Source organism: Lasioglossum baleicum, chromosome 3 (genome assembly GCF_051020765.1).
Source record: "Lasioglossum baleicum chromosome 3, iyLasBale1, whole genome shotgun sequence".
Taxonomy (NCBI): domain Eukaryota; kingdom Metazoa; phylum Arthropoda; class Insecta; order Hymenoptera; family Halictidae; genus Lasioglossum; species Lasioglossum baleicum.
The window spans coordinates 12386701-12414178 of record NC_134931.1 but is presented as its reverse complement, the minus strand read 5'-3'; the positions used below and the strand labels follow the sequence as shown (position 1 = coordinate 12414178).

Here is a 27478-nt window from a genome sequence, read left to right as displayed (position 1 = left end):
GTTCCGCTACGTAATTACCGATGATAATTGTTTCCGTATTATCGTCACGAAACCGTTCGCCTCTTTCCCGCTTGTCTTCGGCTCCCGTTCCGTCAAACAATAATTTTCTAATCTGACAGCAGGTTGCATCTAAAAATTGTAATCATGAAACGTGATTCATGTGGTACTGTAACGTTACGTTACTCGATATTATATCGCCTTTGTACCAACAATAGATCGACTTCCACTTTGTATCGATCCAAAAGAAATGGAGAATGCATTTTAAAAATTTGCTCGATAACGAATATTCTTTTAATCCATTTTCGAAACACGTGTTCGATTCGTTCGGATATTTAATCTATCGACGCTGAAGGTATCAGTTATAACTGGGCAGCGGATTTTATGGATTTATAACAGAAACGAATAGATGTAATCCGACACAATGAAACACTAGAAGAATTTCAAAACACTGTTATACTATTTTCGACCTATTAAACATATTAAGAAAGAAATTAAATTTCTATTTCACCCCAATTGCTTGCAAATCAGGTAGAACATTTTTTTTTTGCATATAGATTCGCTGTCTAGTTATTAATTTCAAGTAAAATTCGAGTTTCGAAAAAGAAACATTTGTTTATTATTTATTAACGGCGCCTCTATAAATTAAGTTCGCCTTCGTTGTTGCAGAGATCCCAAAGATGGTTCAAATATTCAGTAGCTACAATTTATTCGTGTCATGCACATTATTCCCAAACTACATATATGTTGTGAAATACGTCGAAATTGTTCTAGAAACGTAATCGCGAAATCGGGTGAACAAGAGAACTTCTGTGTCGCCAAACGTCAAAATAATTTTTTGCTGACAATGAGACTGTAAACAACATCGAGTCGAAGGCGTGGAAACGATCGTGTGTAGAGTGGTCGGGGGTCGATAGATCTTCGGGACTGTGGATCAACGCGTTTCACGCCCATCGATCGATCGCGAGTCAAGTGGCTTACGTAAAGACAATCACAATAGAGTGTGTAGCACACGATGAAACAATCGAGAGCACACTTACTGTCCTGAAAAACTGCGGTACGTCCTTCAGGTACTCGTCGATCACGTCCCATTTCGGTATTGAGCGGATCTCCATGACAGGAAACGATCAAAAATCGGCGCCGCGGGAAACTAGTTTGGTCTTTCAATGAGCGCGGCGCAGAGACTGAGCTTGTGTCAGGTGCGTTATCAATCGCTTGATAACGGGGACCAAGAGAAAAAGTTGTCCGCGGTTTATCGGGAGTGTGGCCATCAACGAGGCGATTATCTTCGATAATTCATAGCTTTCTAGTTATTTAAAGTTTTTTTCTTGTACGTACGCTAGTTAGCTCGATGTTTACGATGTAATTGGTTAAGTACGTAATATTTGCCAGTTTCCTCCAGGAATTGATCACACCAAGACGGTAAGAGAGTACTGTTAAGCTGATAGAAAATGAATGACCACTTGAAAACCTGCTCGCTATGCTATTATTGCGCGATTATGGTTGCAACGTGTGGAATTTCATCGTTGATTAAGCTTGGGAAGCAATAGAGTACGCGGATCTATTCGAAAGATACACACTTTCTCTAGCGATTACGGAAAAACAGGAGCCAGATAAGAATACTAGTAGCCAAACAGCAAACAATATTAGCAGAACAAGCAACGAAACAAACATCGAAATGTGTAATCCAAGCGTGGGCACGGGTGGAGCCCCTCAAACGCCTGCATCCCCCACCAAGCTTCCTTTCGATGGCGCTCCTCGTGGCTCCGATGCACGAGGCCTGCGCACTGCTTGCGACAAGCGAAAAGCGAAGTTTTACCTCAATTGAGGCAAAATTGCCCATGCCTGGTGTAATCGATATCGAGAAATTTTGTAATTTGAACGATTTCGAAACTGTCTGTCGGTGTAAAGTGATAAACGTTTGCTGCAACGATAACCAATGAAATAGATAATCATGGGATTAGACTGACCTACCTTTATTCGGTACCATTTATTTACTTCCTCAGGTGATTCGAAGTAATTTTTTCCTTTGCGGAAATGTTCTACGCAGCTCCGATATGTATAAGGAGTTATCAATTAAAAAAATTTTATAAAAAGAAATTAAACCGACTACGGAAAAACGCACTAAAACAGTGCACTAAAAAGTATTAAATAATTTCCATTTAATTTATGTGAATACACACGAACTTAAATACAATACAATCTTTTCGGAGGCGGCGCAAAACTGAAAATTTTTGACACTGGAAATTACGAAAATCCTTCAATTCTTCTACATGCGTTCACATATTAATGTATCTTCTCTTCGCACCTACTGATTTCCAAAAGTTCACCATATTCCAATGGAATAATAATCAGCACCATCTGCCGTTTGGAAAATTTTTAATTTTGCGCCGCCTCCGAAAAGATTGTATTGTATTAAGTTCCTGTGTATTCACATAAATGAAATGGAAATTATTTCATACTTTTTAGCGCATTTTTTTAGTGCGTTTTTTCGAAGTCAGTTCAATTTTTTTTATAAAATTTTTTTATTTCACACTTTTTAGTGGAACGAGCAGAATTTGTAGAACATCGTTGAATGGTTTTTCGGTCTTATTGGTTATTTGCAATAAAAACCGCAAAGAATGAAAAAATGCAGAATTTGTTTTCAAGGGACCATCTCGGGGACATACTCTACAAGATGCAAAAGGTTTCGTCCCGATTGGTCCATCCATCTCGGCGTAATCGGTGAACATACATAGAAAAAAAAGCGAAAAAAAAGGCACATACAGATCGAATTGAGTAACCGGTTAAAATCGATGTTAAGATGTTAAGATCGAAGTCGGTTAAAAAGGCCGAAAATCTTGAAAAATTGTAATTTTTACCACTTTTAATCGTTTATAACTCGTAAACCAATTGACCAATTACAATGAAATTTTCGGAGCGTATACAATTTATACGAGTTGACCGAACACACCTTTTAAATTTTCGTTATTGGCCCAGCTAAAAAGATCGTAAAAATCAATTTTTACTATTGTTTTTCACAATTCCGACCAAATGCATTTTTTCAACATATTTTTTGACGTCATTTAATAGACTAATTCTTTTAGCCTTACAGAGAAATTGAAGTCGTTTGGTCCATTCACAAAAAAGTTATTCTGGTTTAAAGTGTGTGGAATCACAGTTATGGTCCTCATTGAATATTCAGTCCAGATGTAAAAGAATGAGCCTACATGAGAGAAATCAGTGATCCCTAGGATCTCCACCCACAATCGGTCATTTCGAGCGAAGAAACAGGAAAATCGTGGTCCGCGAAGCGTGACGGTGAGCATTCTCGCTCGCAAAATAATTCATCGGTAACTGGTTCCGTCGCCTTTCCGGATTCCAGCGAGCAGCAGCGACGCGTTTCGTATGCAAAAATGCGCATCCACCGGTGGCCATGTAACCCGGTAGATCGCAATCATGATCGCAGTCCATAGAGAATTCGTGAAAGCGAGGAACGCCGGGCGTGAAGCGTTTTTTTCCGATTGACAAGCAAACGTGTCCGTAGAACCATCATTGCGCAATCACGCGTGCGTGTAATATATTGTTTTACGTGTGTCTTGTTGGCTACCAGCGAGTGTTCGCTAACTTCTGAACGCTGTCATCAGCCGTTTTTCCTCGTCCTTAAACGTTGTCGAGTCAACAGCTCGCGATTCGGTTCGCCGCGTCGCTTGATACACCCTGGAAACACGTAATAGAGAGTGTTTCCTCCGTGAAAGTTTGCTCTTGTGGAACTCCCTTGATATGTGCATTCGACATGTCGATTCTTTAGAACTGTTATTACAGTAAAGTCGCGATTCTTGTCAAACAGCCTGTGTTCTGCACAGACAAGGAGCGTCTACCTCGCAGACCGGCCGAGAGTACAATCGAAAGCCGAACGTAGAAAAGGACAGCATGTATGTCAATACGGATCGCGTGGCCGAATCGTGTCGGTGTGAACCGCTACTAATCAAATGTACAAAACTTCTTTATTTTTCATTATTTTTTTGTGGGACTTTCATCAACTTATTTCTGGCATTTTTCTGATTAAAATACCACCAAACACGATATAATTTCAACTGTATTTAGTGGTTTAATCAACGATGAAAGTTTCGGGCGCAAGGAAGGACAGCGAATACGCGGGCCTTTGAACTATGCCGGCTCGGCGACTCGACGGCGACTGTCCGCGTCTCTTTCTTACCCATAAGCTGTCCTTCCTCGCGCCCGGAACTTTCACCGTCGATTAAACCACTAAATACAATTGAAATTATATCGTGTTTGGTGTTATTTTAATCAGAAAAATACCAGAAGTAAGTTGGTGGAATTCCCATAAAAAAATAATGAAAAATAAGGAAGTTTTGTACATTCGATTAGTAGTGGTTCACACTGATATACCCGAACCGAGATCAATCATCGCCGCCCTGTGGCATTGGCCGGCAGTGGAGTGGATAGGCACCTGACTACCATCACATACGCGGTCGCTGACAAATAACGCGACTTTACTTCATTGGACTGCGGATCTGCACGCGAAACTTGTTGAGAATACTTTTTTCCAGTTAAATCGATGTTTCGAATCGTGGTGATTGTATATGTGTGACTTTTGGGTTGTTCCAAATAATTAAAAAAAATCTGTGTAAAGTTTGAACTCCCACGGATAACGGGAAAACGTGCCTCAATAATGCTCATGAAATTGTTTTTCTCGAATATCTTCTAAACTATTTACCACATCGAAAAATATGTTAAACAAAGCCTGTAGATCTGGACAGAGGTTGCGCCTTTTATGTAGTATTACTTTTCTCGCAATACAAACGGTTTTCGAAAACCTTGAGAAAAATGTCGCACCGAAACCCAAAAATTTTGTTTGAAATTTGAAAATTGAAGTGTGATTTCATTATCTTTTATCAATAAACATTAGCGAAGAATATGTTTTTCTTTAACTTGCGTGAAAGTTAGTTTTTTTATTTTGCAGGAAGTTGCATGTGTACTGTTTTATTAAAAGTCAAACAAATTTTTTGATTCCACTTTATCAAAGGATCAAATTCTTATAAAGGAAACTGTGTTTCGAAAAACCCTCACAAACTTTACACAGATTATTTTTTAAGGATCGAAGGATACAGTAACTCGCAAACGCGAAACTATTACCGATGCTCGTCTAGTAACAATGCTAGTTGGAAAGGTATGCTTACGTTGACCCGGTTACAAATTACCCACGATCGAAGCGCTGGCGTTTGCTGGGTCAACGCGCTCCACACTGCTCGACTTCTCGGTATTTCCAGCGAAATAACGCCAGATTAAGTCATCGTGTCGACTGTGTCTCTTCTGTCTCGTTTAATCGAACACGTTCGCTTAAGTGCATACATTGTTTGGTGCCTGGCGCATTTGCATGCAGAACACATGTCGTGTCGGTTCATTCATCCGATCTCAAACAGTTCTTCCCCCTTAACTCGACTAAACTTAACTATCTTAGAGCATGAATTCGTTAGAATGGTAAACTTATGGATTCGGGTCAATTAGTCGTTCTTGTTCTAGTAGCTTGTAAATGTACGAAACGTTTGATTTACTGTATAGTGACGTTCATCAAACATAACTATTATTTCCTAAATAGGGTGACCTATCCACAGAATGAACATGATTCATGATGAAAATTAAATTTTAAAGAAGAACTTCATTTGTGTTGCAAAGCTATATTGGTTGTGCCTGGGTCTGTTTTGACCCGGAACATCGAAATTGTCATTTAACACTATACCTACAGATTCAATAATTGTGCTGTACCGAAAGAAAGCGTAGAAATTTTACATTAGAATCTTAAATGAAAGCATTAAACGACATTATTGAGGGTGACTTGTTAGTTCACAATGAAAAGTATTGTCACTGTTAAGGTTCCATTAAAAAGTGTTTAGCCACGAACCATAGATTTTTCAAAATTATGCAATAATCACCGGTCGGTAATGTGTTAAGTATCGTCAATTATATAGCTACAAAAAATGTCCATTATCCGAGGGTTAAATTTGTTAAGTGCACGTGCACTTGAGGCCCGTGAGAAGCCCATTGAGAACGCGTTATCAGAAATTCCATTACTTCTCTAAGTAGATGTATTGTTTAAAAGGTTGGTTTTTCTCGGCCGGCAATGCCTGTAACAAAATCGTGCACGCGCAAAAACTGCCACGAAAGCGCACTCCAGTTTAATTAATTTCTGATCGAGTTTCGTTCCAGAACAATGGTTCGCGGAATACGTCATTCAGGTCGGCCCTTGGGCGTAGTTCATTTGAAAAACACGAACAACTCGTTTATAAATATGCACGCGATTATGCGTTGTTCATAGCTCGCTGGAATTCCTTTTCACCTGGAGCCGCAAGATTTCGCGCAGTTCCGCGGGAACTGCTGCAGAAAAGCTGCTGCACACCGTGCTCTATAATAACTTACTCGATTTTTTTCTTCGCGGCCGAAGTGCACCGTGATCTCATACACCTGGAATTACAAAGGTAACCTCGACGCGGACGAATGCAACCTTTAGCAGTTCTGATTCTTAGCTTGCGTTACGTTCGAATGTTACGTTCTTTCCCATCGAATGCCAGTCGGCACTTTGCGAGACTTTTTTTCGGGAGAAATAAGTATTGTTTAGGTACAGTACCGGTCAAAAGTTTGGATTCGCGGCGTAAATTCAGAGAAACAGGATGTTTATTAGAAAAACTAAATGCCTTTTAGAAGGAAGATTTATTTGTCAAAAAACTTACGGATAGAATGTTTTACATTATTTTTTTTTATCAAAGAATTTTCTTTCATTAAGACACTGCCTTTTGTTTTTAACGACAGCCTGACATATTCAGGGCACCCTGGCATGGTCTTACACTGGGTGCATCAGCTATAGAAGAGCATCATGAAATCTCTTTAAAAATATTATTCAACTAATATTTGGTATAATATAACGATGGATCATTTTATAATTTATCGGTATGTTCGATTTTTACAAAAAACAGTATTTCAAACTTTTGGCCGGTAGTGTATGTACCTAATATGGAACGTTTACAATTAGTACCAAACGATGATGTTAATGATGAAGGAGACGTAGAATAATTATTTTCTGGGGGTGATTACTAGAATGACAATGATGGTGGAAAATAGGTCCAATGTATTTCCTGTTTTCATTAGGGTCAATGGAAAATAAAGAATGTGGTGCTACAGGTGTGTCATTCACATGCTCGACGTGTAGAAGACTGTTAAGAGCTGAATAGTTGAGAGCCTCATACAAATTTGTAATAAATTGTTCTTGCTATTTTCAGATAGAATTTACTGCAGTTTTGTTTAATTTCTAATTTATTGAAATCATGCGCGAAGGTAATTTATGTAACTCATGAGGGCAATTCAGTTAGTACGTTTGAATTTTTCTACAAGGATGTTCATTTGCATACGTTCTTGCTGTTTGACGGTGACGTAAGAATTAATTACCTTTTTTCCAGAAGGTTATATTCGTGAAACTCTCACAACTATAATGAGTGCATAGAGATTTTCTAGACAGGTGAATTTAAAGTGCTTTTCTTGGGACTATCAGCTCGTCTCTTCTGAATTACTCTCTCGTGAATATATGTAGGTATATTAGGTTGGACATTGTGAATTCGCGGCCTTTTGTGTCGTAATTCTTTTATTGTAACATTATAAGCTCATTCAGTGACCAATCCATTTGAACTGTATATCATTGGAAAACTCTGAATTTTGCGATTAATTTAATATAAAGTACTCGTGCTTAAAATATTATACAAATGACTTCGTTTGAGAAAATGTGAAGGTCGCGAACTTACAATTAGTTGCCAACCTAATATTTTGATCGGTATTATTCAGATTTAACTTTTTATTACGCATTCATTAGGAATGCAAAAATGCTGTGTATTGGTTTTAATGATTGTACAAAGAGGTGCAGCTCATAACCGCTCCCTAAGTTTAATCAGCGTAATGCAGAAGTAGATCGATGCCAGATGTAGTGTCGGTCTTTATGACTTTAATTAATTTCGTTGACTGCAGAGGGCTCTTCCAGCCATTCGAATTAATTATTCCGCTGAGATTACTCAGAAAGACTTCTTTATTCATGCTGCGCAAACATTCCAGAACCTTGGGATTGTATAACGAGATGATTCTGAAGACCCTCCGAGGCTACTGAGAATTTATCACCGCGAAGTCGATTACCGTCCGAATCGATTTCGAATTTCATTGTATTTACGAAAGGTTCTTGATAAACTGCCTGTTCATAAAATGTTGATTTTTAATGAATGGACATTTAGAAAGTAATATACGTTCGACAAACATCAATATCCACTGAAGTATCTGTGACACTTTAAACGATAATAATTCCTGAAGAACGACGAAGTGGAAATGATTCTTACGGCATCATACGAGGAAAAGTATACTGAAAATATTCCAATTTGAAAAAATGCGGAACCATCTGGAACTTAAATGATTGATTGAAAAATTGCAATTTTTCAAGATTTTCGGCCTTTCTACCACAATTTTTATTACCAATTAACCAATTAACAAACACATCTTCTAAATTTTCGTTATTGGCCCAGCTAAAAAGATCGTAAAAATCCATTTTTACTATTGTTTTTCACAATTCCGACCAAATGCATAACTAATTCCTCTCGCCTTACGACTAAACTAATTCCTCTAGCCTTACAGAGAAATTGAAGTCGTTTGGTCCATTCATAAAAAAGTTATTCTGATATTTAATGTGTGTGATCAGTTTTGCTCCTAACTGTATTATTACCCTGATTTTGTATCCAGTATTTTATAATATCTATTCGGAAAATACTGAACACAAAACCAGGGTAGTAAGGTTCTGTTCGACTGGCCTGGATTGGCTAAGATAAACCGACCTTGAGGGTCTGTTTATATTGGAATATTTTCGACCGGATATATCTGACCAGACGGATATTTTTCAATGCATTTTAATGGAAGTATGTAGACCTACATTCTACAAACAGACCCCAACTCTGAGGCGCTATCCGCGAGAAGGTTCGCGATCCTGACGTCCGGACAGGTCAAGAAACGGCGGCGCAGGAGTTATTATGCCGCATTAAGGCCAATATCGTCGCCGGCTTCACTGTAGGAGCTATCCGGCCTAGTCCAGATTGTCTATTAACGCAGCCTGCGCAAACAAACGCGGCTACACCTTTTTTCCTCTCGCCGGTAATTCAATCATGATTTTCAAGGGAGAGAAACTGAGGAACGCGCACAAATGGACGCGGGGGTGGGGATCGAGCGCAATGCGACGCCGGAGAAACCAGTTCTCAGGATAAGAGCGGAGGAGATGTGTCTGACCCCGGCAGAGCTCCCATGTCTACAGGGTGTCCAGTAACCCATTGCCAGTCCCTTTTAACCCTACGCGGTCCCCCCACCGTAGATAGAGGCCTTCTCGAATTCATTCGTTACAGATCAATGAAAATATTAGATACTCGACTATGCTTCTGTCGTTTGCTGATAGATGTCGGGACTGATAGTACTCGTGTGTACTTTGAGACCCGAGTGGATTCAAGCCTTGTTATATTTTTGTTGTTATTAAGCTTAATAGCAATACAGATATTCAATAAAAAAATGTACTTTGAGACGGTGCAGCATTAGAGTAGCTCTTATTTTCGATTTCTGAATTTATTTAGCAACCCCCAGGGTTGTTCCAAATAATTCGAAAAAAAATTGTGCGAAGTTTGAGTGCCCACAGATAACGGAAAAACGTGCTCCAAATGGATTAAACATTAAAATAATTAATTTAATGCTAATAAAATCGTCCTTCCCGAATCTCTCCTAAACTATTTACCGCGTTGAAAAATATGTTAAAAAACAAACTCGACAGGCTGCGTCTATTATATCGTATTACTTTTTTAAACGTAAAACAAACGGTTTTCGGAGTGTGGTTTCGTTATTTTTTATCAATAAACATTACCGAAAAATGTGTTTTTTCTTTGATTATGGAACTTATTCTTTTTAACTGCAGATTTTTTTGCCGGAGATTAAATTAATTATTTTAATGTTTAACCGTCTCGCAGCACGTTTTAACCCCAATATTAATACTTCTTCTTGCAATCAATGCAAACAATTTTCATTTTGCATAAAGATTCGCAGTGTATACACAGAGTCGTCGATCAGGCAACACTATGACGTTATAGCGGCATAGATGACTATGATGATTGCACGGTTAGTCATCAGGTGAAACCGTTGACATTGATTCGGCAACGTTTCTAGGTAGAATGTTTGTCAACGTTCGCCGACGGCGTTGCATTAGCGAGTCGCGACAATGTCGTGTCGTCTTATCACACGGAGGTCGCAGATAAAGCGCTATTAGATAGACTTAATTAGAATACGACTGAAGGTTGGCGAATTTTAATATCTAAGGAATAACTAACTGTTCGAACGGAGCGGTGAGCATATTTTTAAACGTTTTCTACACGAATGTATAAAGATCCGCAGTCTAATAACAACAAATGACATTTAAGAAATAAGTAGGTCGTGTTTTGTATGTAGTTGTGGCGCATCGATTGAAAGAAATGTAGTTTAAAATACCAGAAGACTCATTCAGTATTTACTGAGTATCGATCGAAAGTGTAGCTATAATAGAGTACCAAGAATCCATAGACATGGCTGGCAGGGGTATATGTGACAATAACTGAATTGTTGACAGCCTATGTACGACACAAGGCCATACGTGTTAATGGGTCGTAGAACAGAATATAACTGATCTTGAACTTGAGGGGACGGATACGGCCAAGCATAAGTTCATTGAAATTGATATAGCAAACCTTGAACTTGATCTACAATAATAGACGGTGCTTACTTAGATCAGAGAGGAACTACTATAAAACTGATGTTGCTAAGTCAATTACAATTTTGGCAGCTTCAAGTGTCCGCCATTTCTGAAAAAATAAATATCTTCAAGAAGCTCTACGTCCTTCTCGAGGCATATTGACATGTAGATCCAAACAAATCCTTTTATTGTTCTGGGTCAAAAAATTTGGATAGATGCCAGGTCCCGGAGCACCTCCAAAAAGACGTACATATTAGGTTCCGTAGCGTTGCCATTTTGGATCGAGAAAATGCTAAAAAAATGTGATGAATACCCTTAAGATACGTTGTAAACCGTGATCTGATTCGATCTTGTGTTTAATTATTGTTTCATACTGAAAAAATCGTTTAATTTGTTATTACTCTGGGTTCTAACACTATCTCACGAAGGATTCCCATATGCAGTACCCTAAATCGGCGAAAAACAGCCGGACGCGTGAACGCGGGCGAATTTCGGGACAGTGCTGACGACGGTCGCGATTTTTTGCAGATTAATTCGCATGCGACGATTCGGTGCGCTGCGGCATAAATTATGGCGGGCGATTTACGGGCCGCTGAAAGTCCGACAACGATCCAATAACGGCCACCGCGGTCGGAACGGAATAAAAAGTTTGCCAGCCGCTTCGCAGTTGGTCTCAAGTGGCGATAATTGAACAGCTTCGAGCGAGTCGCTCGGGAGAGAGAATACGTTACGAGCTAGTTATGCTCATCGTCTGCTCGTAGTATGCCGCATCCATTTACTCCAATTCCATTCATGTTTTCCACGCAAAATGGCAAAGGTGCGCCTGAACGCTCGGCGCGTTAAAGCAAACCGAAACGCGCGGAGATCGCGTATCGCAACCGGTAATTTCGATATTTCCGCGGCAGCTCGTTGGTTTCGCTGGACAATTTTCACCGGGACGTTATTGTTATTAAACTTTGCCAACGATACGGACATCTGCGCGGAGCCTGCGCAGTTATTCGACGAGCTCGGAAACTTTCACGACGTATCGCGATGTCCTCGGAATAGGAATTTCCGATTTCGATATGTGAAACGTGTCTCGGATACTCTTCTCTATTTTCGTTGCGACGTTTCCCACCAACAATAGCGCGCTAAAGTTTTCTGCCAAACGTAATGTTCCATTCTTAATGCTAAAAATATTTCCAATAGAATTTCAACTGATATTGCATATCGAAATGTGATAAATAAAAGGAAATACCTCATCGAGGTGACTATTATTTGTTTGTACTTGGTGCACAGAACATTTTATATATTCTAAGAAATAGTATGTGTATAAATGTGAGTAGTAGAAGCTTCAAGCTTTAAAAGAAGCCCAAGTTTGACACTGTATAATTATATCTTACAAAATTACAACAGGGGAAAGTCAACAATTTTTCGAAAAATCGGAAACTACGAATACTTCTTGCAGATACTGATGGATTTCAAGTCGCTTTGTAATCAATACAACGAATGCTACAAGTGTATGTAGTTTAACAAAATTTGCGAGTTGGTGTGTATGTATAAAATATGAGCAGTTGGCGTGCAATGCCGTTCTGTAAGTACGCATAAGACGCGAACAATGCTCCCATAGGAAAGGAATATACTGAATTTACGACGCACTGTGAGAATTTCAATGGCTGAGATCCTCTTTGCGCAAATCCTCCATTGAATTCGAGACAGCAGCGCCACGGATTACCGGAAACAATGCCATTCTCTAATCGCGAAAACAAAGTGTCGCCTCGACGCTGACACAGGAGACGTATCCCCGATGCGTTTCTGCCGATGCAGGTTTCGTAGAACGTGGAACCACTTCGACAACAATGATCGTGTTGCAGGTTCGTTTGTCGTTATTAAAGTTCCGAGAGCGTGCGAGACTAGTAGCCATTGATCAGTCGTTCCTCTCCAATGACTTTGATCGCGGTTCGGTCTCGCTCGTGTTGCACACGAGGCTCGATTCGCGCGTGATTTGACTTACAACTATCTTACAACGCGAGCGAAAGTGAGGCTGGACGCGATCAAGGTTAGCGATACGGATCAATTACTCGCGTAATTAATTGCCATTGATGGAAGCATTCCGAGCATCCGCAAACTCCAGCCTCTCTAGGCGACCATTCGAAGGCGTAATTTGTTTGACTCTGGTTCCAGGCAAGTACCGTTAAGGCATCGGATTCCCGTTAATGAGTGATCATTGCGCTGTTCGACGTGTAATTGTTGCCGTCTACAGTGTTCGTTACGTTCTCCTACTGCGTATGGAAGTCATTTGTTGAAGAGAACAAAGAATATCGGCATTTATGTCGTCACTTTTGTTTCTGAAATAGCATTTTAGAACTCCAGTAATGTTATCGATAGTGGGAGGTCTAATGATTATAAAAAGTAAAAAACGTATTACGAGACCACAAATTTTCGACATCTTTTTATATAATCCTGTAGATTTGGACGAGAAAACGCCAAAAATCCAAGTCTGAACGTTAAGAATTCACTGGTTCGAAAGTTATGCGTGTTTAAAGTTTAATGATTTTAAGATTTTTTAAAGTTGATGGTCATAATGAACCAAGGACAATCAGGACAGTGTCGCAATTTCCCTCGCAATTTACCATCATGAAACTGTCGTAGCTGTGAGAGGAGATTTCCCGAATACTCGACCGTTCCAATTTTGGTTAGGATAGTATGGTATACAATTTTCAATTCACAAGTGGAACGCCTTGAACCTTATAATCTCGAATATGTTTCTCGCGTGAAACTAGTTTCTGTGCGAACGTAAAATGGAACGTAACTATCCAACTACGTCGAGGAATTCCAAATGAATTTGCCGGATGATTTCAAGGACGACGAATTAATCGTAAATTAGACACTTCAATGAATCGTTGTCCGAGTGAACTGGTTGCCGTAGTACGTGGGCCACGTGTAATCCGTTCCATTCTCATCTTACGAGTACGCTCGAGAGGGCTCGGTGACGGTGAGTCAAGCTCGCATTCTTCCAAGTGCGATCACCTCTGATTTTATTTCTTTGCCCGATGCATCCAGGACCTCCTTATACGCGCGTTACCCTCTATACATAAACCTGACCCCCGTTCATTCATCACTGCGGAACGTGACCATCCCGTATGATGATTTTTTTGTCAGACTGTGGTCGCCGACCCTACTTTTCGGTCGAACTTGTACTGTCAGGACGATTCTCCTATTAGAATGGACAGTTGCTATTACAGTGGTGATCAAAATGATAAGGCACCTCAAGGTTTCTAGCAATGAACATTCATTTGTACATACATATATGTATACACGTAGAAAGTGAATATAAAACAAATTAAGGTACTAACTTTTATATAATATACTAAAAATTAAATAACTCGTTCAAACCATTTATTATTTCTACAACAATTGACTTTTAGTGTGGGCAAAATGATAAGGCACTTTGAATATAAAATAAGAGAAGTATTAGAATTCAACAAAATTACACAATTTTTGGCAGTTTTTGCAATGCGTTGACTGCTCTTTACGTTGCATCACTTCAATCATTCTTCTTGGTAAACTTCTATATAGATTTTTTATATCATTTTGATGTATGCTTCCAAAGCTTACAAAATTGCTAATTTCAATTCGGATATTGTACTGTACTGTTTTCCACCTTTGTCTAATATTCTTGATAGTCTTCTTCAAACGTTCTCGATAATGTTTAGGTCAGGAGACCTTGCAGGCCAATTCAAAACCTTTATATTTTCCGCCAGAAAATAATTTTTTACGTTGTCGACGACTGAAAACCCTTTGTTCCTTTCTTAAATCATGGAAATAGTACTTGTATCAATCTGGACCATTCAAATTTAGTTTCTTTTCATCCCTGAATATAATTCGTTTCCACTGAGATTTCACGACATATACATACAATATGAAATCTTGTGTGTATACAACGGTGCCTTATCATTTTGTCCACCAGTGTATGTGCTATTACTACCCCAGCACAATTACTTCAGACTTGCATCATGGAGCACAATGGGCAGTTAGTATAGCTATGAATATATAATATTTCTAGTGTCTTTGTTCCAAAAACAGGATGGAGTTCTACCTACTGAAACTAATTTTCGTTTGTTGCACGAATAAATGAATAATCGAAATTTATGAAACGTATCCTTAAATAAATATTCTATCCCATATTCTCATTTTATTATAGGCTGGTTCCGAGTGACCGCTATTACCCCATTCCCCCATAATATCAATTTGATAATTTGATCAAATGGAACCAAAATATTTTTTCGACTATCAATAAAAAAAATATATGCAATTTTCTGCAAGATAATATGCAATCAAAAGAAAGTAAGTTCCGCAGTGTTAAAAAAACAAAATTTGATTGATTTTGGTCCGACATTTTTCTCCATTTTTTCAAAAACTAAAAACAATTATTTCGATGCGGTAAAAAATTTAGAAGGTACTCGATAAAAAACGATTTTCCGTGCAATTATTACGTTTTCCCGTTATCCAATCGAATTCAAACTGCACAAATTTTTTCAGTTATTTGGAACAATCTTCGGGTATGCCGTAAAAGAAATTTTCGACAAGAGTAAATAAGAGCCACCCTAGGGGCCACATTACCACCCGCTCCTCTGGTAGAAAAATTTACGGCGGAAAGGTAGAGGATCAGCTTCAACTCCATTACGTTATATCGGATAGCAGTGTACATAGCGCTTACACCAAGTCCTGTTACCCGACCGTTAAGCCGTAATCACAGGGACTCCTAGCAGACAGTTCTAAGCTGCTGCAAGTGTTTCCGACTGACATAAACTGGACCAGGTTCCACGAAGCAGAAAAAACGTTTAATTGCTCGACTATGATGACCCAGACGGTTTACGCAATGAAGAACCGAGAGAGAAAGAGAGAGGGAGCCCGGTGACGTTTGTCAGGACAGTCCCTTAGAAATAAAACAATGTTTCGCGGACCTGCTGCGGTTGCAGGAAATTTAACGCGGCCACGACTCGCAGCAGCCCCTCCCGCCTTGCGACACCACCGACAAAACTGGAAAGTCAACATCGGAAACGAGTCAACATCCACAATGAAACCGCGCGAGTAATCGCGACGAGAGAACTCGCTGGCAGTCGATTGCGACGCGCAATCACTAACAAGGGAAGGACCCCAAGTGTCCGACTTCGATTCTGATAATTTTTTGTGAGATGATGGTAATGGTAATCCCTAATTATGTATGCAAAATATTAGGTGTAGTTACTCAATAGTTCTAAAGATATAAACAATTAAAGTTTCATACCTATAAATCACGCAACCTGCTTACACGGCTGATGGAACTTCGAAAACCAGTTTTCTTTAATTGTTTATATCTTTAAAACTATTGAGTAACTACACCTAATATTTTGCATACATAATTAGGGATCCATATACCATCATCTCACAAAAAATTATCAAAATCGAAGTCAGACACTTGGGTGGCTCTTATTTACTCTTGTCAAATATTTTTGTAAAAATTTCTTTTACGACACCCCCCGGGGTTGTTCCAAATAATGAAAAAATATGTGTGCAATGTTTGAGCTCGATCGGATAACGGGAAAGCGTAACAATTGATTAAATGATCGTAAAATCGTTTTTTATCGATCTTCTAAATTATTTACCGCACCGAAAAATATCTTCGACAAAACCTGTAGATCTGAACAGGCTGCGTCTTTCATGTCGTATTACTTTTTTCCATAAAACAAACGGTTTTCGAAAAAATTGAGGAAAATGTCGGGCCAAAATCCAAACATTTTTTCTGAACTTTGAAAAATGTGTATTAAATTAAAAATAAGTTATTTCCTATGAGGTGCACCTGATTAATGCAATTGATTAAACTAATAAGTTAATAAGTTTGTATGTACTTTTTCTATTTAATCTCTCGTTTTCACGGAAGCTTTTTATTGCGTTTACGAATGTAACGAGTGCATAAAATTTGCAGACTGGTTATGATGAACGATCGATCGAGTCACAGGCAGACGAAGGGTAGATGAGTCAGTAAATTGATTATGGTATCGTGAGATAGCGGAGGGTTGGGGAGACCCCCTCCTCGACGATGGGATGTTTTCGAGGGATGCAGCTCCGAGTAGGGATGCTAGTTTAAAATGCAAATGATGATGCATGGATCGTTAAATGTTATCTAGACGTGGCTTTGAATTTTTATGTCTCTGTAAATATACACGTATACTTACGTTAGTATCCTCGCTCTGACTATACATTTTCTGTTATCTTTGGTTTTCGTATAATGCAGCAGTCACGATATTTTCAACTCGGAGTTTCGCTAACAAAAATATACCTTCATTCATTGCGGTAAAGTAATTTTATCTTCCTGAATACATATCAAAATGCCATAGAGGAAGGAAAAATTGTTTTATTAAACAATTAACAGCCCTCGCCAAGTTAAAAAATAAATGTAATCAAAGTACATAATTTATTCAGTGAAATAAAAATTGGAAAAATAAAACGTATGAAATCCTGAACGGTACAATGAATAGATTACAAAAATGTAATTTTAAATCTGGACAAATAATTCCGTCAACCATATATGAGAGGCATGGCACTCAACGTGTTAATTCGCGTGTCGAGTGGTTTAAAAATGTAGTAATGTACATAATAAAAATTTGCAATCTGTTATGAACCATTGGTGGACGGAGTCGGTAATCGTATCGAACCTTGCACGAAGGTTCGTCTTACAGTTTCAATTCTTGGAAAATAAACAATCCCGAGCGTTCAGGAGTGGTTGACACGCAATCGACGTCATCGGCAGCCAGACGATGACAGAATCGGAGCACACAAGCTGTGATTGCGAGCGACGACGGCCGAGCCCCTGCGATCAATCGTGGAAATTAAAACAAGTGAGTCAGTGCAGTAACGATAGGTCGTGTGCGATGATCGTCTCTGCAGTGATTCATAGTAGCAATGATGGCGCTGAGGATCCCAGATAAATCCCGTCGTCGCTCATTTTCATAATTTCAGATCATTTCTACCGTTATCGGACACGCAGCTTTCCGGCCCAGTCATAACCGAGGACTGTGGCTGTCTGCATTTTATCTGGGAAACATTTTCGCTCCTGATAAAAAAAAACTGTGTGACATAGAAATACCTCCGTTTGTATCTTAATTATTCTGCAACTATTTACAACGTCAGTAATCAAATAAGACACAGATGTTACAATAAGATTTTGCACAAATAAACAAATTCGTCTGTCTTTTTGTATCTCTTCTTTGAAAATAAATATTAACCCTCAAATGGTATTCTGTTTTAATGCAGCGGCTTCCAACCTGGGAGGCGCCAAAATTGTATAATTTTAACAGTCTTTAAAACGTGTCGATATTATTATATCTAACAAAAAAATGAAAGATAGGGAGGCGCGAAAAAATTTTTTGTTTCGAGGCATAAAGGTTGGAAACCACTGATTTAATGTGATCTCTGTCACGATAGGATCTTCCCAAAAATTCATAAATATGAATGGGCAATTTAATCGTATTCTTGGTAGTTCGCGTGTATTCGTACGAAATTACATAGCCGCAGTGGCAATCTATTCATTATTCGCCATCATATCAGTGTTTGTAGAGTATCCTCTTTGTTTGGGACGATAAGAGAGGAATTAATCTGTGATCCGGATACTCTGGGCGTTTACTTTGTCCCGAAGATCATCCTCTAGTTATCTGTCGTTCAAGGACGGTTTGTAATGAAATTATGTTTAATCTATTACCATAATTAAACTCCTTACGATATGCGCTCGTAAAAACAGGAACGTAATAGAATTTAACAAACATCTTTCACCCATTCCAATTTAAAATGTACGTGCAGTAGATGTAAATAAACTTTTCTTTTTACAGAAATTCATTTTACATAAAAATCCGCATCTGTGTATGTGTAATCACTCTATTTCTATCAATCACGTCATTCGAGAAGTATCTATGTAGAAGATTTAAAAAATGTATGAGTAACATACTTGAAACGAATAGTCTTACTATACCAAAAACATGTTTGATTTTATCGCGAGTAATGTGGATTAGAGTATATTTAGAAAACGAAGTGCTCGAAAGAGGTGGATATAAAATAAAGTTGTCCCGATTTTATCTCAAGTGACATCATTTCGGCACTTGATCACGATAACATCGGTAAACGTGCTAAACAAAGAACGAAGTGTACGTTTAAATGCCCCGCCATCATCGGCTGCAAGCATCTTGAGCAAAGTCAAGTAGATTGCAGTGCATGCAGCATCTCGTATAAAAAGACGATCCGAAAGTAGTCACGAGTGTTTCAAGAAATTTTTCAATGGATCTCGTTTCCTGCGGTTGCGTGTCGTGTTCTCCCATTTTCAATTTTCTTCTGCCTCGTTCTCAGTTTTCTTGGTCTGGCAACCGCATCCAGAAAACACGAATTATTTTTCCCTTTTCTCGCAATGATACCTGTTTCTCCAGGCACGATCATTTAGTTGTGCAATAAAACAGAATTATGGTTGAAAATCGAATGTTTACACCTGCTGGCCATTATTATATAAACACAAGAAATGTAAAATAGTAAGAACATTTGAAGAATGTAGAAACACCGTTGTATTATTTCCAAGACGTTAGAAAAGGAATGAATGTGTAGCTGCTGTGTATTGAAATTAATGCTGACAATTTTTGTTTTGCATATAAATCAGAAGGCTGGTGATTATTGTAATATCAATTGGTAATATCAATCCCCTCCACTCTCCCGTTCCTCTTCTACGACACTTCCACGTTACGTGACGCGTTCCTTCTCTGTCGTGCATGTATCACACGGGGGTCTTTCGAAAATTTTGTACAAATTTAGGTGTTCCAAAGAAGGTGAAGAAACTCCATAACGCTAAACCTACCGAGCCTTAAAAGTAACTGGTAAATGTTCCCTTATAAAAATGACAAGATTGATTTTATTTAGACTTTGTACAGCTCCTAATATGTGCTCCACTAAAAGATATCTATACAATCATTTCTTAGGAAATTATTTTGATTATATCGATCGTAAAATAAAAAATCTGCAGTCGGTCATTCTGACCGGTGATGGTAGGTTTAGTGTTAAATTAAATTTTGTTAGGGTCAAGAGAAACCCCAGGACACGATTCCAGGGTTAAAACAACGTAAATAACATAAACGAAGAAATACATGTAGGCAGAATCGCCAGGTTAAGACTTGTGTCCCCACTCTACCTTCCCCTTCTACGACGCTGTTCCCCCACGCTTCTGCCACGGTCCGCTCACGTGACGCGTTCCCTCTCGGTCGTGCATGTATCACATTGTCACGTGACCAATCCGGTACTGGCAGAGAGGGGATAACTTTTTCCCCTCTGTTCAAGTAAATTCCCCTGATCTGGCTACTCTGACTGTGAATACAACAGCTCCATGTATGTGCAGCCTCGTGCTCTCTGTTGACACAGCTGACAATGTCTCGACTTTCTTAAACACGCAGTCCTCGTTTTATCTGCGCAAGCCTAACAGAATATTGCCATGTAGGTGACTGAGCCCTAAGAGTCGGACGGTTTGTCCGTATAGAACGAGCGATTCGCGTCCAGAGGAAAAACTCGTCGTTTCCGTCGAAGGAATCGTAGCTCTCGCCGTGAAGAACAGAATGCTCTTTCGTCGACATTGGCGGCTTTCATAATTATCACCAGAAATTGGTGAAACCACCGGATGAACAGCAGCGCCGGGAAGTTCCCAGGATATGAGCAACCGATCCAGCGTGTTTTCCTCGAACGCAAGCCAACGGCATCCGGCCAGCAATTTTTTCTCCCATTGTTCACTGATTCTCGTATTAATTAAAGCCAAACTTCACTGCCAAAGAATTTACATCGGGAACGGTATTTACGCGGTCTGGGAGGATTAACGGTTTCGAGGACATTCCGCAGACGCAGGTTTTCACTGGAAGGTGTGCTTCTTTCCAGGTAAATCGTCGAGTCTTTTGAAAAATGGCGGGTGTTCAACTTGAAAAATTCACGGCTTTCTTAATAGATCACCTACCGGCGATTGTTTCACAATTTTTAAATATCGATGGTCCACGGCTACAGACTTTTTCACGGATCATTTGTAAACCAACAAGTTACCAGCAGTAATATCAATAAAATGTACAAGCACATTTCATGATGACATAGATTATATGTAGATCTTCTGCGTATCTCTTCCATTACTAATTGTTCTCCAAGCTGTTCTAATTGCACAAATAAGCACCTTCTATAAATGTCTTCTTATTTCAATTTGGATCATTCTCTGTCCATAATACATATAGGTAGTAGCCTCTATGTTATTAATAATATTATTAACGTTACTAGAGTATCCTAGATGGCTATTCGATTTTCGATTTTCAATTTTAAGTTTAAAATGTCAATACCATTTTTAAACTGATAGTAACGTGAATTAATTTCGGACAGTTTTTATTTATTTATGATAATAATTACAATTTCATTTTCTTTTTGAGAACTCATTTTAAAGCAGAGGTTTCATTCTTCAAGTCTGTTGTGGATTCAGGTACGGACAAAAGCTGCAATTCTTGCAATGTACTTAGTAAGAAAACAGAACTATTCCAAAAAGAGAAAATGCTAGACTAAATCATGGCTTGCGGTTGGATCTAGCTAATGAGTATATTGTATAAACAATACAACTCCTGGAGTCTAATTTCTATATATTTAACAGTATATAATAATAATAATTTGGTTAATTAATTTTTCAATAAAAATTGAAAAATCGGTGTCGACATATAAATATTTTTCAATTGAGGACTCTCCGACTTCCGCGTCAGACCATGCTTTCCCGCCCATTGTACGATGTATGTATTTATATAATAATGGCAGAGAGAATTAGCTAGAAGACTCTCAGCTATGTCTTACACTGTAATCTGGTGATTCAGACTCTTTGATATTTTCCATAACCATGTTCAAATTCTGGAAAATAAATGATAAAGTATGAAAGTGTATCGTGTCTAGTAATTATTAGACAATAATGTGAACGTGTACAATCAGTTTTTAAATATTTTTAAAGTCAGTTTGATGTACTGATGTCGTCCCCGAAGGGTTAATAGTTTCAATGTGTCCGGAGACTTATAAACGAGGGCGCAGTTCCGTTTGATAAGTCAGCTGGACATAACTGACCCTTAATTCAAGTCGCGGGGCAAATAAGGTGTCTCGAAATTGATGAGTCAGAGGGCGGATATATCTTCTTACAAGGGCTTGGACCCTCGGTTTAATAAGTTTGGTCGAGTTACCGATCATCCGCGGGACCGGGGACAGTGTCGCGTGACGTTCCGGTTCAATCTGGCAATCGCGATCTCGGGTTTCGCCAGGGGACAGGTTTACCAATCGCGAAACGCGACGCTCGAAGGTCGCGCGAAATAGAAACGTTAGCCCGAGAACCTTTCGCGAGCACCGATCGGTAATTGGTCTCGTTGCACTTAAGCCGCGTTAATCCACTTTGAGCCGAGTGCTGCTCGATTCCCTTAATGGGCGTCAAAGGTGAGCAAACTTTACATGGCGCGCAACGTGCTTCTGAAATTCTCGTAGCAATGGGCTGTGCCCGTGAGCACCGGATCGCTATTTTATTCAAAGCCTAAAGAACCATTCACAGTTTTTGTAACAGTAAATTAGAATCCTTATCAAGCCCAGTATATAAAAGAGAACTTCTATTAGGTACTACTCACAAGACGGAAGAATGTTTAATCTCTCGAACAGTTGATTAGAATTTTTATTGACCTCGCTGAAAAGAGTTATTTTGCTGTTACCTTGAAGACTAAAGTACCCTTCAGTAATTAGAATAGTCCATTTAACTTGTCTCAATTGTGAGCATCTTGGGAGCGAACATTCATAAGCCTGAAGTGCCGTTCGAGTTTTATGGAAGCAGTTTAACATCTTGGTTAACGTCTGTTCGTAGCGGGAGCAATCGTGACAGCTGGAAAGCTGAGAAACGCTTTAGTCATCAGAATAATTGATTAGTTTTATCGATCCTAGTGGAAAGTGGCACTTCGTAGCTCTGCTGATCCCAGACGCTCAGATATATTCTGATTGGAATGCTTCTTGACTCTAGTGGTGAAAATCGTGGGAGTCGTGGTACCTTTTAGAGGCCTAAAATATCTTCTCAGTAATTTTATAAAAGTAGAAGAGGTTTTGACGATAAATTTATTCCATGAAATAGTCGATCAAAGGATTACGTATAGCTTATAGAATCGTATGCGTCATCGTTCGCTAAAAGCCAATACTCTTTCCACCGTAACATAGATCATTGGACTTCTTACGCATTCACATGATATCTTAGATATATGTGACATAATTACAGCCTCAACTACAGTTGTAGAGGTGTTTTTTTGCTAGATATTGCGTTTAAGAGTTATGCTATCTTCAAGGCTGGTCTTGAAGAATGATTTCTATAATCGTTCGGAAATTTTCTTATTAGATGATTGCATAAGTTCGTGCCCGATTTTTATAGATGTCGCAAACTGTACTGCACGGCAGAGTGTAAAAAAAATATTATATAGTCACCATTAATTAGAAAATTAGTTTTAGAATTTGATTCATTCTACAATTAGAAAAGAATGGCGACTATATAATTGATTAATAAAGCTGTATTCTTTAATATTTAACCATTGAATTTTATTTTCAAATCGGGTACGAACTCGTGCAATCATCTGATATTTTAATGTACACAATTTCCTAGACGGATGTTCCAACGAAGACGAAGAACCGAAAATTTCCCGCTTCTATCCGGTGTTGAATCTGCGCCGAAAGACATTTCCGCCAACAAGCGAACATACTCTTGCTTCCTGTGGGCGTCGGCGTTTGGTATTCCCTCGAGGTAGTCCACGAAACCATGCTCTCAGTATTCGTCCTGCGACACTCGCCAGGATCTCGCCTCAAAAGCGAATGCTTCGGTTTGCAAACATCACACTATCCTCCGAAAATATTTTGTCACTTGGTGAATAAATAATTCGCCTTTGCTAGAAAATAAAATACGAACGAGTGGTCGAGCATTTCTAAACCGAAAACTGAGGAAACTCGTGGCTCAACTGCGAATCTTTATGCAACATAAAAATTGTCTGCATTTGTCGCGAGGATCAGGAGTTAATTGGAAATTTCTTTCTTCTAATCTTTCAACTGTTTCGAATTGCAGCTGCAAATAAAAATGTTCTTCAATTGTAAGTCGCAAACGCGTAAATCCAAACTGCTTTCATTTAAACATTTAATAAGGCTGATAATAATACATTTTCGAGTTGTTTTATTGTCCCAACTATTTTAGATTGCACCTTTTCCCTAAGTTTATAAAATCTGCAATATCATTTCAATTTAATTTGAACTTAAAAAATGGGGGTTGATATCACAGTAAAAAAAATTTTCTTCGTCAATTGTAAGTCGCAGGAGCACAAATACATATTTCTGCTTTTATTTAAAAAATTGATAAGGCTGAAAATAATAAAAGTTTGATTTGTTTTATTCTCTCAACTGTTTTAACTTCCACTAATCTTTCACCGCTATATCGACCTGACACCAAGGAACAAATTGAACTTGAAAACGGAGGACAGATGACGTTAAAGAAAAGACGAAAAAAGTCTCCACTTTCTTTTCTTTTTTTTCCTAGATTGTAATTGATCAAATCTGTTTTGGCTGTAGCATACGCGTATATTTTATCGAGCAGACCGCATACGATATAACAATGGCATACGAAAGTAATCTGAATCTAATCGCAATGAATAAAGTACACAGTCCCGATTAAACCAACATTTGATACGCTTTTCGTCCATTATAGTTCCTGTTGATTGAATTGATCCCCGAACGAACAGTGCCCGACCATTAATTAAACAGGCGAAATCAACGATGCGAGCGACCATCGATCAACACTGATTTCTCCACGACGAAGGAAGTTCGATTTGTCGCGCTTTATCTCCGCGCGCTCGGACGTCTGGAACTTCGCCACGGAAGGATTAATTATAAACACAGGCGTAATAAGGAGCTAAGCGTGGGAACCGAACCGGCAAAGGACGCACGTACACCAGCCACCTACTATAAACACGCGTGCAACCGTCTCTATTTATGTGAGAAACCGGGCTGGTACCATTCTGATAGTCTGGGAGTGGAATTAGTAACACGCGACCGCTTTTATATCCTGTGGGCTTTCAAATCTTATCACTGACGCAAGAATTGCCAGTTCCATGCATTTATAGACCGTACAATCAGGCAAAGTTAATTAAAAAGGAAATACTGACACTGAAGAAATTATTGGATATCATAAGTTCATTAAAAAGAGTTTCATTATTTTTTTATGGGACTCATTCGTCAACTTATTTGCGGCCTTTTTCTGATTAAAAATTAAAATGACACAAAACTCGATATACAGTAAAGACGCGATATTTGTCAACGATCGCGTACGGCGATGATTGCTCTCGGCTTGGGTATATTGGTGTGAACCACTACTAATCTAATCACAAAACTTCTTTATTTTTCATTATTTTTTATGGGACTTTCAGCAACTTATTTCTGACATTTTTCTGATTAAGATAACACTAAACACGATATAATTGCAACCGTATTTAGTAGTTCAATCGGCGATGGAAGTATCGGGCGCAAGGAAGATCAGCGATCGATTTCTGTTTCGATCGCAGTAAATATGGTTTATAATTTTTCTAACGTTGTTACCAATACGCAATGACTAATCCTTTGTCCAGGCTCTTCAAGACGCGAAGCAATGCATCACCCGAAAGATATTCACAATATCGCATCAACAATGAAGGCCTCATTGTTATAGCTTGACGATTCGCGGACACTAAACAAGAGTCCAAAGTACCAACTTAAAAAAGCATTTGATCTTCATGACACTGCATACTCTCGCGACTATGCATGTAACCAGCATCGAATATCATCTCCTTTGCTTATCGATAAAACTTCCTAGCAACAATCGCGCTAACTAACAGATGGTGTTACATAATGCAAATATAAAAGTAGAAACAAAAAATCGGTATCTATTAAAACAAACGAAAATTGTTTGCCTAATATGTTCAGCAGGGGTGAACCAATATCTGTTCATCGAGATTGCACATGAGCATTAACTTGATTTTTTGATACTGAAAATAATTCATCGGTTCAGATAACACTATTCTATACAGTGTCCTGCCCACGACAATTTTTATTGATATCGTGTGCAAAACAATGCTTTTAGGTTGAAAGATAATCCTTCAAAATTATAAGTTGCTAACCACTCATTTAAGGGTAAACATCCTAAACTTTACCTTTTTCTCTCGGTTGTATTCATTAAGATCTTGGAGATTATAATATTATAATGGCACGTAATTTCGTTTGTTTTTCAATTATTTAACCACGTTTCACCAATCCAACCATCTAGAAACTTGGAATTTTTTGGTATTTAGGTGTCGCTCAAAGGGTTGCTTGCAACCCCCACCTCTAAAGAAATTTTGTTTCTACCCTTCATATAATTTGCTCACAATTGTGAAAGAAATATATGAAATGCAAGAGGTAAGTTCGAATGTGTGTTTTCGTTTTTTTTATCTTACTATCTTTATTTACAACTCATATCACCCTTATACGACGGGCTAGCGACATAAAATTCCGTGGGATTATCTTCCCACCTAAAAGCATTGTTTGGCACACGATATCAATAAAAATTGTCGTTGGGGCCGCTGGATCATGCTTATCCTGCCCCCCCCCCCCACCTTTAATGAGTTAATATAATGTACCAGAGTAATATTAAATCATATTAGATGTTTATTTCTTTGCTAAACTTTCGAATTTACAAGAGGAGCTTAAACCAGCTCCGAGCAGAATTAAATCCGAGAGGAAAATATGAGACAGTGAAAAATCGTCGAGTAATGATATTCGCGTGTAAGAAACGGTGTAGAATTTTCTCGTTATAAAGACCACATTCATACGCGAGAAATTCGCGATGGAAGCGGTCCGCATTTTTCCGTCGCGGAAACAGACAGAACATTGTACGACAGAAAATTGCGGTGAACGCGAAAAGTGAAAAATCTCCGCCGTGTAATTAATATAAATTGGCCGGTAGAGACGCGTGTTTCGCGGGATGAAAAGATTAATGGGAAACGAGGAAATGAGTTCGCACGTTGAATAATCGAATATCTGCTAGTTCCCAAGGAGCCGGTCGAACTGGTGAAAGATTGTAAGAACATTCCACTTAAGTGTTCGTCGTTACGACGACGATTATGCGTGGCCAGTGCTCGTTTCACGGTATTTTGCTTCCTTTGATTCGCACGGGTCCATTGTGGTTGCTCCGGAATTACGCACAACAAGGAAGTTCATAAATGATTGAGAGGAACAACTTTCTGTTGGCCACTGTTGCCATTTTGTTGTTTTGCCTGTATACAGTCGCCGCGGAAAGTATGTTGATACATCTCAAAAATGCATATTTTTTATTTTAAATCAATAACTTAGGAATTAATCGAAAATATATATTATGTATGTTATTTAATATAGTACAAACTAGAATGTGTAGCATGTGGAGTATGTGTTTCACGAAAATGTTATGAATAAATTGTTTGAAAGTATGCCTAGACGACTTGAAGAGGTCATAGGAAACAAAGGGTATCAAACTTCATATTAATTATGTCGTTTTATTGTTAAGAATACACTCAATTACGAATTTTCAATGCTGTCAACATACTTTCCGCAATCGATAAAAAAGTTATTTAATTTTTTCTGTCTGTATTATAAACTTTATGT

The 27478-nt window shown here is 38.6% G+C and overlaps 1 protein-coding gene across 2 annotated transcripts in view; it reads right to left on the bottom strand.

Moving 5' to 3' along the window:
* The window catches only part of Fim (plastin-2 fimbrin), a 53600-nt gene that overhangs the window by 9666 nt on the left and 16456 nt on the right, over positions 1–27478 (bottom strand). Inside the window, exon 1 of one of the 2 annotated variants that reach the window (XM_076420800.1) lies at positions 1038–3922. The exons of the other annotated variant lie outside the window; for it this stretch is intronic. Within the exon in view, the coding sequence (XP_076276915.1) occupies positions 1038–1112 (75 nt within the window). The 5' untranslated portion in view covers positions 1113–3922. Of the gene's footprint in view, positions 1–1037; positions 3923–27478 lie in introns of those variants that run through there. 2 annotated transcript variants of the gene reach the window in all.